The sequence below is a fragment of the Sus scrofa genome, chromosome 1 (genome assembly GCF_054392235.1).
Source record: "Sus scrofa isolate SSC_HxYL_T2T_F1_AM1 chromosome 1, Sscrofa_HxYL_maternal_Yorkshire_Landrace_v2.0, whole genome shotgun sequence".
NCBI lineage: Eukaryota > Metazoa > Chordata > Mammalia > Artiodactyla > Suidae > Sus > Sus scrofa.
Window position 1 is genome coordinate 261,892,581 of NC_139383.1, and position 16,483 is coordinate 261,909,063.

General features: G+C 40.9%; 1 protein-coding gene across 23 annotated transcripts in view; it reads left to right on the forward strand.

Moving 5' to 3' along the window:
* Window positions 1–16,483, forward strand: part of PALM2AKAP2 (PALM2 and AKAP2 fusion) — a 508,785-nt gene that overhangs the window by 353,596 nt on the left and 138,706 nt on the right. For all 23 annotated transcript variants that reach the window (XM_085013412.1, XM_085013470.1, XM_085013606.1 and 20 more), the window contains 1 exon segment: window positions 947–1,032. In XM_085013412.1, the coding sequence (XP_084869538.1) occupies window positions 947–1,032 (86 nt within the window).

Genomic DNA, 16,483 nt, shown 5'->3' on the forward strand with positions numbered 1-16,483 from the left:
AACAAATTGAAATATAATTGAGCCCAGGGTGTTGTGGGAGGAAGGGGGAGTGCAGGGATGATCACAGCCCAGGTCTTGGGGAATTCACTGGGATGGGCCCCAAGTGAGCATCCTTAGCTTCAATCAGGAAAAATTCAGGAGTGAGCCACAGTAAATTTATTTAGAAGGATACACAGTCTATTGGCAGAATGTTGTGCATCTCGGAAAGCAAGAGCAGCCTATATAGATTTTTATGTTTTTGTTTTTTTGGCTTTTTAGGGCCACACCCTCAGCATGTGGAAGTTCCCAGGCTAGGGGATGAATCGGAATTCCAGCTGCCGGCCTACACCAGAGCCACAGCAATGTGGGATCTGAGCTGCGTCTACGACCTACACCGAAGCTCACCACAACCCCGGATCCTTAACCCACTGAGCAAGGCTAGAGATCAAACCTATATCCTCAAGAATACTAGTTGGATTCGTTACTGCTGAGCCACTAGGGGAACTCCCTATATAGATTTTTTTTTTTTAAGTGACTATAAACTCTCAGTTATTTCCAAAAAGTGTGTGGCCTCTAGGACAGTGACTAATCGGAAGTCACATGTATTGAATTAGATTCAGAGGTGCATGTTTTCTGTGTTACGGGAGTGCCTGTAAGCCCCAAAGTAGACCTTAGTATGAGGCCTGAATTCTGAAGGAGTTCATTCCACCTACTCCACTCTGAACTAAGCGTAGTACCATCTGTAACACATAGGATTTAGACAGTGACCCCAGACTTGGAGACTGGATGAAAACAAGAGGTGCTGACTGACCAGGTAACTGCCAGGAAGGTAAACACTGGAAAATCATCAGTTCCCTTAACAAGGCACACAGGATTGGAATCTGCAGAACAATCAGGCATGTATCCAAGCAAGCTGAATGCACTTGGATTAAATGGCAATGTTTTTTCTTTTTTTCTTTTTGCCTAGGAGTCCAGTGGGAGAGTACGCTGTTAACAGGAGACGACATAGTCTTCGAAGCCACAGAAACATCCAGCGCAGACATGACTATCAAGGTAAGGCATCCTTTCTCCAGTGCAAATCTCGAAGTGCATCTCTAGAGGAAAATGAGCCTAGGCCAGGCTTCTGGGGGAGGGGGCTAGATGAGCACTGCGCCTCCCCCTGCTGGGTATCTCTCTCTGTTCACTGAAGCCCTAGTGAGTCAACCAGAATAAGAATTGTCTGAAATGCACCATCCAGATTTGGTGACCACCTGAGAACTAGAATCCAAGAGTTTTGATTTCCAATGGACGGGTTGTAGGGTCTTCATTGAATATCGGCACGTAGATTGTCTGCAAGTGGTAACCCCGTGGGGATGGCGAGGTGAATCTGAAAATTCTGAGCTGGGAAACTGGGCCCCACTGTGCATTCTGAAGAAAGGTCAAAGAGACATATAGTAGCTTTGATCTTGACTCAAGATTTCCACTGATGTCAGCGGGAAGGCAGCACATGGCCCACTCCAGCTGGAGCGCTAATGGCCAAAGGTTTACAAAATGAGTCATCTGGAAATCAACCTCATTATCACTGTTCAAATTAAATGCATGAATTTGTAACCATTGCCTAGATTAAGGAATCTGTAGCAAAATATACCAGACTCAACCACTTCCCTTCTATTACTGGAATAGACACGGAGGAACCATCCTTCTCTCTTGAAGTTCTGTTTACGTGTCAATTAACAGAGGCTTGGGAGGGGGGCAGTGAGAGGGCTTTCTAACATTTTTGCTTGAATAATTAGAATTTCAATAGATGCCACTTATGATTTTTTCTTTGAAAAACAAAAAATATTTGTATTGAGGTGTCGCTAGAGATTTCATTCCTAGATGTTTTAATAAAGATTATACAAAAGAATATACCAGATGATGGAGTTCCCATCACAGCTCAGTGGAAACGAATCTGACTAGCATCCGTGAGGATGCAGGTTCAATCCCTGGCCTCGCTCAGTGCGTTAAGGATTGGGTGTTGCCCTGAGCTGTGGTGTAGGTCACAGATATGGCATGGATCTGGCATTGCTGTGGCTGTGGTGTAGGCCAGGGGCTACAGCTCTGATTCAGTTCCTAGTCTGGGAACCTCCATATGCCATGGGTGCGGCCCTGAAAAAAAAAAAAGAATATACCAGATAAATTTATTCAAATTTTCCTTGTAATGTGATGTCTGAACCTATATATCTATATTTAAAATGTTGGAGAAAGCAAAGTTACCACAGGTGAAATTTATTGAAAGACAGAAAAGCAGTTTGGTTAAAAAAAAAAGTCAACTAATATAAATAATAATTATTCAGTGGTAAAAGTTTGCTTGTAATTATGTTTGGCAGAATTTGTAAGACCATAATATATATTGCAATGATATATTGGTATTTCACTGGCTATTAGTGCACAGACTGAGATGTTTGAGAAATCTTTGACCACATTGGATAGAGAGGGGTGAATGCTCATAGTAAAACTTGATGGATTAAGGTGTGCTATTTTGGAATCTGTCATCATTTTAGGAATTCTTTTCTAAGATGCGTTGCTAAGCCAGCTACAGAGTTAGTTTTATATAAAAGCAAATGGCTTATCCTGATAGAAACAAGTCTGTCCACGTCCCATTTTGTAAGATTATTATTTAAATGGTGTGCTTCTTCTTGGTACCAGGATCTTGACTAGGTTTTATTTGGGCCTATTCTTTTTTTTTTTTTTGACTGCGCCCACAGTACATGGAAGTTCCCAAGCCAGGGATCTTAATCTGAGCTACAGCAGTGACCTGAGCCATAGCAGTGACAATGCCACATCCTTGATTGCTAGGCCACCAGGGAACTCCAGGGTCTATCCAGTTTGGATGTCATTCTCAACCTCTCTTTGTGTCGTCTTTTAATGAATCCCTGGGAATGTTTTATAAGAACAGAGGATTTTTAGTTCATAAGAACTGAACCCACTGAGAAGAAAGAACGTTATATACTTTTAAAAGTTAAGCAAAATACAAATATATTTAGTACTCCAATAACTTCCTACAAATATCATGAAGTTCCTCTATTTTTTTTTTTTTTTTTTTTTGTCTTTTTGCTATTTCTTTGGGCTGCTCCCGGGGCATATGGAGGTTCCCAGGCTAGAGGTCCAATCGGAGCTGTAGCCACCGGCCTACGCCAGAGCCACAGCAACGCGGGATCTGAGCCGCGTCTGCAACCTACACCACAGCTCACGGCAACGCCGGATCGTTAACCCACTGAGCAAGGGCAAGGACCGAACCCGCAACCTCATGGTTCCTAGTCGGATTCGTTAACCACTGCGCCACGACGGGAACTCCTTTTTTTTTTTTTTTTTTTTTTTTTGAAGTTCCTCTATTAATGATGCCAGTCTCTTCTCAATGAAAGATTTGTGAAACCTGTAGGTGGACGTCATTTAGGCAAATGCTTCTATGTAGATCTTTTCCTGTTGGATTCCCAATGATAACTGCTTTTCCTTTGATATCATGCTCTTTCCCACCCCACACTGCTTTATGTATCCATCCTACTCTGGCGTCTCTCTTAAAGTATTATTTTTTTCTGGGTCTATAAGTGCCTGATGTTCATTAATTACAAATTCATCATCATATATTCATGTATCGACAGCTATTCCTGTTTCTAATAGCTGCCTCATATATCCTTGTAATAGCAGTTCTTCCTGCTTTTTGCCCTGGGAAAACAAAATATTCTCTTAAAACATAAATTACAATAAAACTTGATACCTTGACATTTCCCAAGGCAAACATCAGCAGAAACCACTGAAATAGATGGGTTTCCTCCATATGACTCTTCTTGTGATAGATGTATTTATCTTTGTGCTTAGAAGTTTTCTTTCTGAAAAAGGCACACATTTTTGGAGGATGTTATAATAGTCTGAATGTTGTTTTGTCTACTATATGTAGCCTTTTAATAGCATGTCTTATTTTGAAATGACAAAGTCATGCTTCTAAAAATATACGTGACTCAGATGAGTGAATTCATTCATAAATTTCTGTCATCCTGAGAAATGTTGCACTGAGAACGTTTATATTAAAAACGTCCTTTAAATATGCTAATGTAGGTAGGGGTGTCATGTGTGACAGCTCAGCAATTTTAAATCACTTTGTAATGAAAATATGCTCATTACTGCCAATTACTAGAGAAATGCAAGTCAAAATGACAATGAGGTGCCACCAGTCAGAATGGCCATCATTAAAAAAATCTACACATTGAGAATTATGTCTAGATACTCATGTTGCAACAGAATAAAGGGTGGGGGAAAAAATGTAATGTATACATGTAAGGATAACTTGATCCCTTTGCTGTACAGTGGGAAAATAAAAAAAAAACTACAAATAACAAATGCTGAAGAGGTTATGGAGAAAAGGGAACCCTCCTATACTGTTGGTGGGAATGTAAATTGGTATAGGTATTGTGGACAGCATCATGGAGGTTCCTCAAAAAACTGAAAATAGAGTTACCATATGGTCCAGTAATCCACTCCTAGGCACATCCAGATAAAACTCTACTTTGAAAAAATGCATGCATCCCTATGTTCATAGCAGCAATATTTACAATAGCCAAGATATGGAAGCAATCTAGTGTCCATCAACAGATAAATGGATAAAGAAGATGTGGTATATATTTAGAATGGAATATTACTCAACCATAAAAAGGAATGAAGCAATGCCATTTGCAGCAACATGAATGGACCTAGAGATTATCAAACTAAGTGCAGTAAGTCAGACAAAGACAAATACCATAAGATATCACTTATATGTGGAATCTAAAATATGATACAAGTGAACTTATGTACAAACAGAAATAGACTCATAGACATAAAAAACAAATTTATGATTATGAAAGGGGGTAAATTAGGAGTTTGGGATTAGCAGATACATACTACTATATATAAAATAGATAACCAACAAAGGCCTGCTGGTAGCACAGGGAACTATATTCAATATCTTGTAATAACCTATAAAGGATCTGAAAAAGGATAGCTTTCTATACGTATAACCAAATCACTTTGCTATACACCTGAAACTAACACAACATTGTAAATCAACTATACCTCAATTAAAAAATAAAGACAATGGAGTTCCTGGAGTGGCAAAGCAGAAACGGAATCCGACTAGGAACCATGAGGACGCGGGTTTGATCCCTGGCTTCACTCAGTGGGTCAGGGATCCAGTGTTGCCCTGAGCTGTGGTGTAGATCGCAGACGCAGCTCAGATCCTGCATTGCTGTGACTGTGGTGTGGGTTGGCAGCTGTAGCTCTGATTAGATGGCTAGCCTGAGAACCTCCATGTGCCACGGGTGTGGCCCTAAAAAGCAAAAAAAAAAAGACAAAAAGACCAAAAAAAAAAAAAAGATCACTCTGATAATGTCCTTCTGATTAAACCTGCCAGCTTTCCAGTTGCATTGAAACTGTGCCCTTTAAAACCCTATAATGGCCGCATCTGTAGCATGTGGAAGTTCCCTGGGCCAGGGATTGAATCAGAGCCACAGCGGTGGCAACACTGAATCATTTAACCCAATGCTCTGGGCAGGGTATCAAACCCTCGCCTCTGCAGTGACCCGAGCTGCTGCAGTCAGGTTTTTAACCCACTGAGCCACAGTGGGAACTCAAAACCCCATAGCTTTTTTTTTTTTTAATGTTTAAAAAGTTTTATTGAGATATAATTGACATCTAACATTATATAAGTTTAAGGTGTGCAATATAAAGAGTTGATACATGTATATATTGCAAAAGGATCACCACAGTAAATTTAGTTAACACCCATTACCTCACCTAGTTACAATTTTTTCCCCTTGGGATGAGAATTTTTTTTTTTTTTTTTTTTTGTCTTTTTGCCATTTCTTGGGCCGCTCTCGAGGTATATGGAGGTCCCCAGGCTAGGGGTCTAATTGGAGCTGTAGCTGCCAGCCTACGCCAGAGCTACAGCAACGCGGGATCCAAGCCGCATCTGTGACCTACACCACAGCCCACGCAACGCCGGATGTCAACCCACTGAGCAAGGCCAGGGATCAAACCCGCAACCTTATGGTTCCTAGTCGGATTCGTTAACCACTGTGCCACGACGGGAACTCCGGGATGAGAATTTTTAAGATCTACTCTCTCAGCACCTTTTGAATATACATATAATATGAGTATTATTAATTATAGTCATCATGCTGTATATGATATCCCATAACTTGTCTTTTGAAAAGTTATTTTTTTATTTATTGAAGTGTAGTTGACTTAATGACATTATGTAATTTCAGGTGTACAATATAATGATTCAGTTTTTTAATACATTACACAGGATACAAAATTATTATAACGCATGAACAATAATCCCTGTGCTGTACATTACATCCCTGTGACATTTATTTTATGACTGGTAGTTTGTACCTCTTAATCCCCTTCACCTATTCCACCCCTCCCCCACCCCTAGAACTGAGTTCTCTTATAACCGGAAGTTTGCGCACCCTATGGCTTTTATTCAAGGCTTCCTTCCTCTTCCTCCCCTTTTGTCCCATCCACGCTGGTCCCACTTTCTATGCACGCCTTTGGCTCAAATATTAGCACTTTCTGACCAGTGGTGTTCTTGCTTGTCCTGCAGAGCCAGGCACAGCAATAACCATCAAACTGGCACAGCATTGTTAATCAGCTATACTGTAATAATAAAAATAAGAATAATAAGAATAACCATCGACATCCTTGCACAAGATCTGGTCTCCCCTGTGGGAATGTCACTTCCATGGGGACATGCGTCCCAGCACCTAATCGAGTGGACAGCGTGCCTTGAGCAATTGTCAATGTTTGCTTCATGAACAAATATATGATGAATGAATGAAGGCCAGTTTTCATCTAGACTGCAGTTAAGAAGGGCGGGTTGCCTGGCCTTCCTCAAACCTCCTCCCTGAGTTCTCACCCCAGGGCCGGTCTTTTAGGCCTCCCTCTCTGCTTCTCTCTCTTATGCTACTTTTTTCCTCCCTCCCTCTCTCCCTCCCTCCCTCCTCTCCTTTTCTTCCTTTTCCCCTCCCTTCCCTTCCCCTCCCTCTTTCTTCTTTCTTTCTCTCTCTTTCTTTTCCTTCCTTCCCTCCCTTCCTTCCTTTGATATTTAACTGTGGTTGATTTACAATATTGTGTTAGTTTCAGGTGTACAGCACAGTGATTCAGTTATATATGTATGTTTGTATATATATATATTTTTCTTTTTCAGGTTCTTTTCCATTATAGGTTGTTACAAGATATTGTGGGAGTTCCCCTTGTAGTGCAGCGGAAAGGAGTCTAACTAGTATCCATGAGGATGCGAGTTCAACTCCTGGCCCTGCTCAGTGGGTTAAGGATACAGCATTGCCATGAGCTGTGGTGCAGGTCACAGTCGCAGCTTGGATCCCATGTTGCTGTGGCTTGGCGTAGGCTGGCAGCTGTAGCTTCCATTCAACCCCTAGTCTGGGAACTTCCATGTGCTGTGGGTGCAGCCCTAAAAAGAAGCAAAAAAAAAAAAAAAAAAAAAAACCCGCAAGATATTGTGTATAGTTCCCTGTGCTATATACAGTAGGTTCTTGTTGGTTATCTTTTTTTTCCTTTTTATGGCTGTACCTATAGCACATGGAAGTTACCAGGCTAGGGGTTGAATTAGAGCTGTAGCTGAGGCCTATGCCACAGCTTGCAGCAACCCTGGATCCTTAACCCACTGAGCGAGGCCAGGGATCGGGGATCAAACATTCATTCTCACAGAGACAAGTCCGATCCTTACCCATTGAGGCACAACAGGAATTCCTAGTTGTCTGTTCTTATGCTACTTTCCTCAGTGTTTCATTTGTTTTTTTTACCTGTTAGAACCTCTGAGTCACAGTTCATTTTTTCAGCATTCCTTTTTTTAAAAAAAAATCTTAACTGAAGTACATAATTTACATGCCATAAAGTTCACACATTTAAGTATACAATAATTTCTAGTAAATTTCCCAACCAGCACCATAATCCAGTTTTGTAATATTTTCATCACTCCCCTAAGATCCTTCTTATGTCCTATCAGGCTTCATTTCACCTCCAGTCCTAAGCGAGTTCTTTCTCTACAGATTTGCCTGTTCTGTGTATTTCATGTAAATGGAATCATACAACGTCCGGTCTTTTATGGTCTTTTATGTCGGCTTCTTTCTTGAGGTTCATCCATGTTTCTTTCACCTCTGTGTGGTGGAGAATTTAACAACAGAACCCACCCTGCAGCAAATAAAGGGAGCAAAGCCATTAAAACATTCGCTTCAGGCCAATGGCCAATAAGGCAATGAAAAGATACTCAGCATCGCCTTTATTCAACTGGGTCTTCACTAGAGACCCAGTGCATCTGTTTGGGTCCGCATTGTTGTCCTGAACTCTGTTTATTTGATGACTGTACACAACTATATCAATCCATGTTAAAAATATGCCAATCTATATTAAAAGAAATATCTCTTGGGCCAAAATAATGGGATTTGGCTGCCATCTTAAATACACCAGTTAAATCCCAAATGTCATCTTTACCTTACTCTCTTGTTGTATATACAGAGATAAAAACTAAGTATTTGCAAAAAGGAGCACAGAAAATTCTAGTACATACTTTGGATTCTTTTTTTCTCAGAAGGAAACCTTGTACTTAGTTACATTGCTAAAAGATAAAACGGGACTTCCCGTTGTGGCTCGGTGGGTTAAGAACCTCACGAAGTCTCTGTGAGGATTTGGACTCGATCTCCGGCCTCGCTCAGCAGGTTAAGGATTGCTGCAAGCTGCGGCATAGGTCACAGATGTGGCGATCTGGGGTTGCTGTGGCTGTCATATAGGCTGGCAGCTGCAGCTCCCATTCAACCCCTAACCTGGGAACTTCCATATGTTGCAAGTGTGGCCGTAAAAAAAGAAAAAAAGAACTGAAGCATATTAATCATTTAAAAGTGTATTTGAGGAGTTCCCTGTTTGCCCAGTGGGTTAAGCACCAGGCATTGTCACTGCTTTGGCTTGGATTCGATCTCTGCACCCCAAACTTTTTTTTTTAAAGAATGTATTTGAGCAAAACCCCATTCAAATTGGGTGGCACCAGCGGAAGGGGTTAGGAGTGCTCGTCCCACAGGAGCTGTGGAGAGACTTTTATACAGAAAAGATGGAAACAATGAAAAGAAATTGTTCAATTGGCGATAACTTAAAGCCTCATTGGCCATTCGTGATTGGTTGTCTTTAGCATTTTGATTTTGTGACCTTAGGCATTTAAAAGATTAAACTTTGGTTTGCTGGGGGGTGGGGGGTGGGGGGCGTCTCCATGGCAGTAGAGCCACTGCTGTCTAATGGCCTCCTTATGTAATTGATTTAACCACATATACGATATTTTTCAGTTGTGCTTAGGCAACAGGATGGGTAGCAGTTAGGCAAGTTGGAGGTTCTGGCTGTTAAATCATTTGAAAGGGGCACATTTCCTAACTAAGGACATGGGAAAGCCACATAAAAAGAGGATGTTTCTTCTCTGTATGTAAAACTTACTGCTGGCAGGGGAATTGTTCTCCTGGAAGGGCAGATGTTCTCAGTTACAAAAGGGGAAAAGCATTTAGACTCTTCCGGTGGTGAATAGAGGCCACAGGTTACAGATTGCTTTGGAAGTGGCTTTTAAAAAAGCCACTCTGCTGGGGCCTCCCGTTGCCAGCAGTGCTGACCAGTGGTCCTTTGTGTCTGCGGATGACGACACACCGAGGATTGTTTGCGCAGAACACTGGACAAAAAGACACATTTGGGACCAGAAGTCCTTTCTACATTGGGTACCTACAAAGACTGTTCTAAATTTGCTTCCTCGCCAAAGGAAGTATTTTATTGCACTTTTTTAAAATCCTTGAAACTGTTTGGCGTGGTGGATCTCTAAGAGGATTGGCAGTGGGGGATGGGAGACACACCAGGACTAACTAAATGGCTAAATGTTTGCCATACCTCTCTTCGAGAATCACTGTCTTGATTTTCTTTATTAAATACGCATTTTTTCCATGACTACCAGGAACTGGATGTGAAAGGCCCTGGTGTATACTGTCATATGGTGCACCCCTATTGGTTATAATTAGTCCTGCGTGTCACCCCCTCTATTTGTCAGATAAAATGAAGGTCAAATAAGTGAAGTCACAATTGATAGCTCTCATTATACACATATATATAAGGAATATTCCAGCAAATGAAAGATCTCAGGTACCTGCTTCTCTGCTGGTTGACTTATGCATCTTGCTCTCCTCCTAACAATCATAGGTAATATTGTTCAAGCATTGGCTATGAGCTGAGTACAGTGCTAGGACCTGACATGTACCATTTCATAGACTTGCATGAATGACCCTGTAGGAGTTCCCGTTGTGACGCAGTAGAAATGAATCCAACTAGTAACCATGAGGTTGCAGGTTCGATCCCTGGCCTTGCTCAGCATTACCATGAGCTGTGGTGTGGGTTGCAGTCATGGCTTGGATCTGGTGTGGCTATGGCTGTGGCTCCAATTCAACCCCTAACCTGGAAACCTCCATGTACCACAGGTGCAGCCCTAAAAAGCAATTACAAAAAAAAAAAAAAAAAAAAAATTACCCTGCAAAGGAGGAACTCCTAATTAATCCTCTTTTGCAGATGTGGTGACTGTCGCTCAGGAAAGTGAAATAACTTGTCTGAGATTGCAAAGTGAGCACTGGAACTGGTGAAGAGACACTTTAAAACCTCTCTGTTTGGGTACTGATGAATGTAAATTCACTTTACTATAAGCCCAAGCAGAGGAGCTCCAATGAGGAGGCAGAAGTAGTTTTGCCAGATAAAAATACTGGACACCCAGTTTGGTTTGCTTTTTAGATAAGCAACGAGTAAATTTTTTTAGTAGTGGTCTGTTCCAAATACTGCATGGGACCTATTAAGAAATTGTTTATTGGTTATTCAAATTTAGATTTTGCTAGCTGTCCTGCATTTTAATTTGCTAAGTTTGGCAGCTGTAGGCAGGAGGGGTATTATAAAGGAGGTAAAAGGAAAAGCTTAATGCATTTGATTACTGTGGTTTGGGATTTTTTGTTTTGTTTCTGTTTTTATTTTACTATGACTATTCATTTCAGCATGACAATATATTATATTAAGCTTATTATATTAAACTTTAAATCAGACAGATAGGTGGGTTCAGTTTACACAATATATTGATAACCTATCAATGGGTCTCTCCTGATACACATGTTGTGTATGTGTGTCTAGAAATAAAGGCTTCCAAGCATGACCCATGCTAAGATCTGTACCTCTTTAGTTTCTCTATGAAATGAAACTATGGGAAACTCTGTTTCCGAATGGTGGGTTTCTCTTAAAAAAAAAAAAAGCTTTTCCTCAATCTGGGCATATTATGATTTTTCTGAAGCCGATTCTAGGGATTGTCATTTTAGCTGAGCTATCACTGGTTTCATTTTCTGCCAATAGCTTCATTGTCCCGTTTTAAAATGTTGATGAAATATTCTTGTGCTTTTACCAGCTCTATTGCTTGGTAAATTTCTCCTCTCTCTGGGTGGTCACCTCCTGAAATAGATGACACTGGCCTGGATATTCCCAGTAAAAGTTCTGACGCATTCACAAGTATTTCCTGAGTACACTGGTGCATTTCCTCCAATGTACATTTCTAGCGTTCCAAGGGTGGGAGCAACTGATGATGCAAAGCTCTGGAATAGTCTCTGTCCTGGATGACAAGAGCCCTTTGGCAGATAAGCCTGTCTTCTGATGAATGATCTGCCCCAATCTAATTTAGCTTTGAAGCAGGGCTCATTTGCAGTTCCCCAAATCTGTGACTTCCCATAGCACAAAGGCAAGCAGCCCAAAAGCAGAACCCACTGGCAGAAACCAAAAGTCTTTGGTGCTTTGGGAAGGTTGCCGACTGGTTAGTGGTGAGATGTTGCCTGTCCAGTTAATTTATGAATAAATTATCATTAACATCTGGGGAGGTTTGGAATGGCCCCAAGTGATTCTTGAAAAACAAATTATTCCTGTGGCCGTTTACAATAGGCTTTGCTCTTCTCGAACACGTCCAGTATCACGTACATCTTTAGCATGATTCTCAGGAACTGTCTGTTGGATTCATGGGCAAAAAGATCTTGCTTCGTTATGTAAGCACTTAAGATTGTTTAAGTGAGGAATTCCTGTCATGGCTCAGTGGTAATGAACCCAGCTAGTATCCATGAGTTCACAGGGTCGATCCCTGGCCTCGCTCAGTGGGCTAAGCATCCTGCGTCACCATGAGCTATGGTGTAGGTTGCAGATGCAGCTCGGATCTTGAGTTGCTGTGGCTGTGGCGTAGGCCAGCCGGTGCAGCTCTTATCCGACCCCTAGCCTGGGACCTTCCATATGCTGCTGGAGCAGCCCTAGAATAAAATACAAAAAAAAGTAAAAGATTGTTTAAGGGAGCACCTAGTGTTCCACTCAGTAAATTATCAATTGCCTGCCTTTTCTGTATCTTTCTTCTTCCCATCCTCCAACAACCTTCCTCCTTGCTTTTTTTTGCTGCAGTGAAAAATACTAGTTAACATGGAGAAAATCTGACACACGTGTTAGTGACGTTTAAAAAAGAAAATGATGCTCAGACGAGGTGATTGCTTCATTGGCTAGGAAAACAGGCTGTTCAATGCTAAGAGATTTATACACCAGGAGTTGGGCTGTTTGGGTGTCATTTGAGCTCACCACTGCTGCAACAATTGCTTCTTCAGAAATGAGCCAGTGGAGATGTATTTATTTTGGCTCAATGTTATCATGTGTATTTCTGAAAAGAAAAAGGTACCAGCAGCTTACCATCCCCATACCTTCTCCCAAAGGGATCTGGGCTAGCAGGTAGGATAATGGATCAGTCTCATATTCTCAGACTGTGCGTTTTGATCTCTCTTATGATAAATTTTCTAGTGAATTTCAGTTTTTGAAAAAACAAGTAATGAGAATAATAGCTAGCCTAAACTGAGAATTTGCCGTGTGTCAGGCTTTGCCTGCTTAGGGTATCCTATCATTTAATTCTGACCACACCCTATGGATGGGGTACTATGAGTATCTTCAATTTACACGGGAAGAAAAGGAACAGAGACACGAGGTATCTTGTCCAAGGGCACACAGCCAAGGCTCCGAGCCCAGACTGAACCAGGCAGCCCTTGTTCTTAACAACTGTGCTTCCCCCGTAGAACAAAGTGGTGATGGCTCTTATGCAAACAGATAAAGTAGGTCTCACGGCCCCTGATCAATAAGGGAGCTTTTATGCAGTTGTGTTTGCATTTGTTCTACAAATTCAAAAGTGTAGTTTGCCTGGTGGGAGAAGATTAGATTTTCATCCCAGAGATTTGGCTGTTTTTCAGGCTTGCCCTTGGGTTTCCATCCTATCAACATTCTGATTACATTTTTCATTATCATTCTGCTGCAGTGATTCATGAATATGATAAAAACTGATGGCTCTTCAATAAATAAGGATAGCTGGGCTTACAGTGAATAAATAGACCTTTCTTTGAATCTGGAGATAATTTAGCCTACAGATGTCCTGAAATATTTATTAGGCGCTCACTATACCTTCCATGCATGAGCTTGGGCAGTTTCTTCTTTTAGTTTTGCCTAAGATAGCTGTATTTCTATGTTATATACCATTTCCTAACTTTTAGGTTAAAAAAAAAACAAAACATGATTGAATGTTGTGTTGCATGCTTTTATATGTGGTATACCATATTTAAACAAGTTCAAATTCTGTGGGTGATTTTTCAACTTAAGGGCAATAAATCCTTTGGATTTTTGAAAATAAAAGCTTATTTAAGTTGAGAAATAGACAAACATTCATCCACAAAGAATTATTATTTTTATTATCCTTAATGTGTTGGTTTCTGCAAAGAAAATATTAACGGAACCCAAATATGAAGAAAATTTCCAAGTTTATATTAAGTTTATCCCCTGCGTGACATAGGAAAATCCCTCTTAAGAGAAACGGCATTGCAAAAGAGGCAAAGAATCTTTTTCTTTTTCAGATAAAAATATGCATCCTGTTTCTAAGCATTTTTCATAGTAATTGACAGTTTATTAAAATAAACCTATTTCCTCCATATGGGTTTTATCTAACTTTTTTTTTTTTTTGTCTATTTGCTATTTCTTTGGGTCGCTCCCGCGGCATATGGAGGTTCCCAGGCTAGGGGTCCAATCGGAGCTGCAGCCACCGGCCTACGCCAGAGCCACAGCAACGCGGGATCCGAGCCGAGTCTGCAATCTACACCACAGCTCACGGCAACGCCACATCGTTAACCCACTGAGCAAGGGCAGGGACCGAACCCGCAACCTCATGGTTCCTAGTCGGATTCGTGAGAACTCCCTAACTTTCTTATCCTTAATAGTCTTTGACCCACTCTTCCTATTTTCTTCTCCTCTCTCACTCTTCTTCCTTCTCTTTTTCTCTTCTTCCCTTTTTCCTTCTTCCTTTCCTTCTTTCTTTCCTTCCCTCTCCACTCGCTCCCTGTCTTTTTCCCAGCATTCACTAAGGGTCAGAGACTGTGCTATTTCATTGAACACCCACAGCTGCACCATGAAATAGGGACCCTTATTTTGTTTATTTGCTTTGAAAAGGTGACTTTTCCAAAGTCACAAAATCTGAAGAGTGGAGCCAGGATTCAGTCCTAGGTCTATAACATTCCAGAGCCTACAGTTATTGCTTTTTGTACGAAGGAGTATTTCTTTTATAAATGAGAAGTTATTTTAATTATTATTATTATTATTTTTAGGGCCGCACCCATAGCATATGGAGGTTCCCAGGCTAGGAATCTAACTGGAGCTACAGCTGCCAGCCTACACCACAACTCACAGCAATGCCAGATCCTTGACCCACTGAGCAAGGCCAGGGATCGAACCTGCAACCTCATGGTTCCTAGTCGGATTCGTTTCTGCTGCACCATGATGGAAACTCCATATTTTAATTAAAATTTAATGACAGGACAGACAAAGACAAATATCCTATGCTATCACTTATATGTGGAATCTAAAAAAAAGATACAAACTTATTTATAAAACAAAGTAAATTCACAGGCATAGAAAACAAACTTGTTACCAAAAGGGAAAGGGTGGGGAGGAATAAATTGGGGATTTGAGATTAACAGATATAATCTATATAAAATAGATAAAATTGATATAAAATATATAAAATATCTGTATAAAATAAACAGCAATAACCTAGTGTATAATAGCACAGGGAACTATATTCAATATCTTATAATAACATGTAATGGGAAAGAATCTGAACTGTATATATACAGGAATCACTTTGCTATATATCTGAATCATTGTAAATCAATTATACTTCAATTTAAAAAAATTTTTTTTTTTTGTCTTTTGTTGTTGTTGTTGTTGCTATTTCTTGGGCCGCTCCCGCGGCATATGGAGGTTCCCAGGCTAGGGGTTGAATTGGAGCTGTAGCCACCGGCCTACGCCAGAGCCACAGCAACTCGGGATCCGAGCCGCGTCTGCAACCTCCACCACAGCTCACGGCAACGCCGGATCGTTAACCCACTGAGCAAGGGCAGGGATCGAACCCGCAACCTCATGGTTCCTAGTCGGATTCGTTAACCACTGCGCCACGACGGGAACTCCCAATTTTTAAAAATTTAATGGCAGGAAAATAGCTATAATTCCCTAAGAGAAAAAAATTAGTCAAAAATTCTTCTGATCTAAGACTCTCTGACTCTTTGGACTGACTACAGGGAAGTTTCAGAGCAACAGACCAGCACAGATCAATAATAACAAATAGCTGCCTTCTACTGAGAATCTAAATGGTATGTTCTTTGGCCTCTATAAGCATTGACTCAACCAGTGCTCATCACAAAGCCATGATACAGACACTATATAATTATCCCCATTTAAAAGGCTGGGAAACTGAGGCACTGGGAGGTAAAGTAACCTGTGGAAGATCCCACCCAGACTTAGGGATGAGGATCTGGCCCCCAGAGCACGTCCTCCCATCCCCGATTCTGGACCACCTCTTGCCTGTGACCTATATGTGCTCTTCCTTTTCTTGCTGAGATGCTGAGCCAGTTAACTTCACAACCAGCCATTCACTTGGAGTTCAGCTCCATAGCAGAGAAAAGGCCACGGAGTCTGCTTTCCTCAGGAGAGGAATCAATAACTTTCCAGCCACACATTCTTTGTGCAAGTGACGTGTCTGAAAAGAGCTGTTTTTGTAATTAAGGAGTTAAAGGGAGAAGAATGCCACAGATAATAGAAGAGAAAAAAGAAAGGCCAACTGAACTCACCCATGATAAATGTTAGAATTTTAAGGGTCAGTGTGATCCTTTCATATGAAACACTAAATTCTTCTTGGAAGTTGTCTTATGGGAAAATCTAGTTTGTTTAGTGTTTTCAAAGTGCAGATTTTTTTTTTCCAACCTAAACTTCAAGAATGACTTTACCCAGTGTACTTTTAAAAGCTTTGTTTTTGGTGAGGTGGTATTTTGTTGAAAAGAGATTTCTTAGAAAAATGATCAAATGGGGATTTTTTTTTTAACTTAAAAAGAAC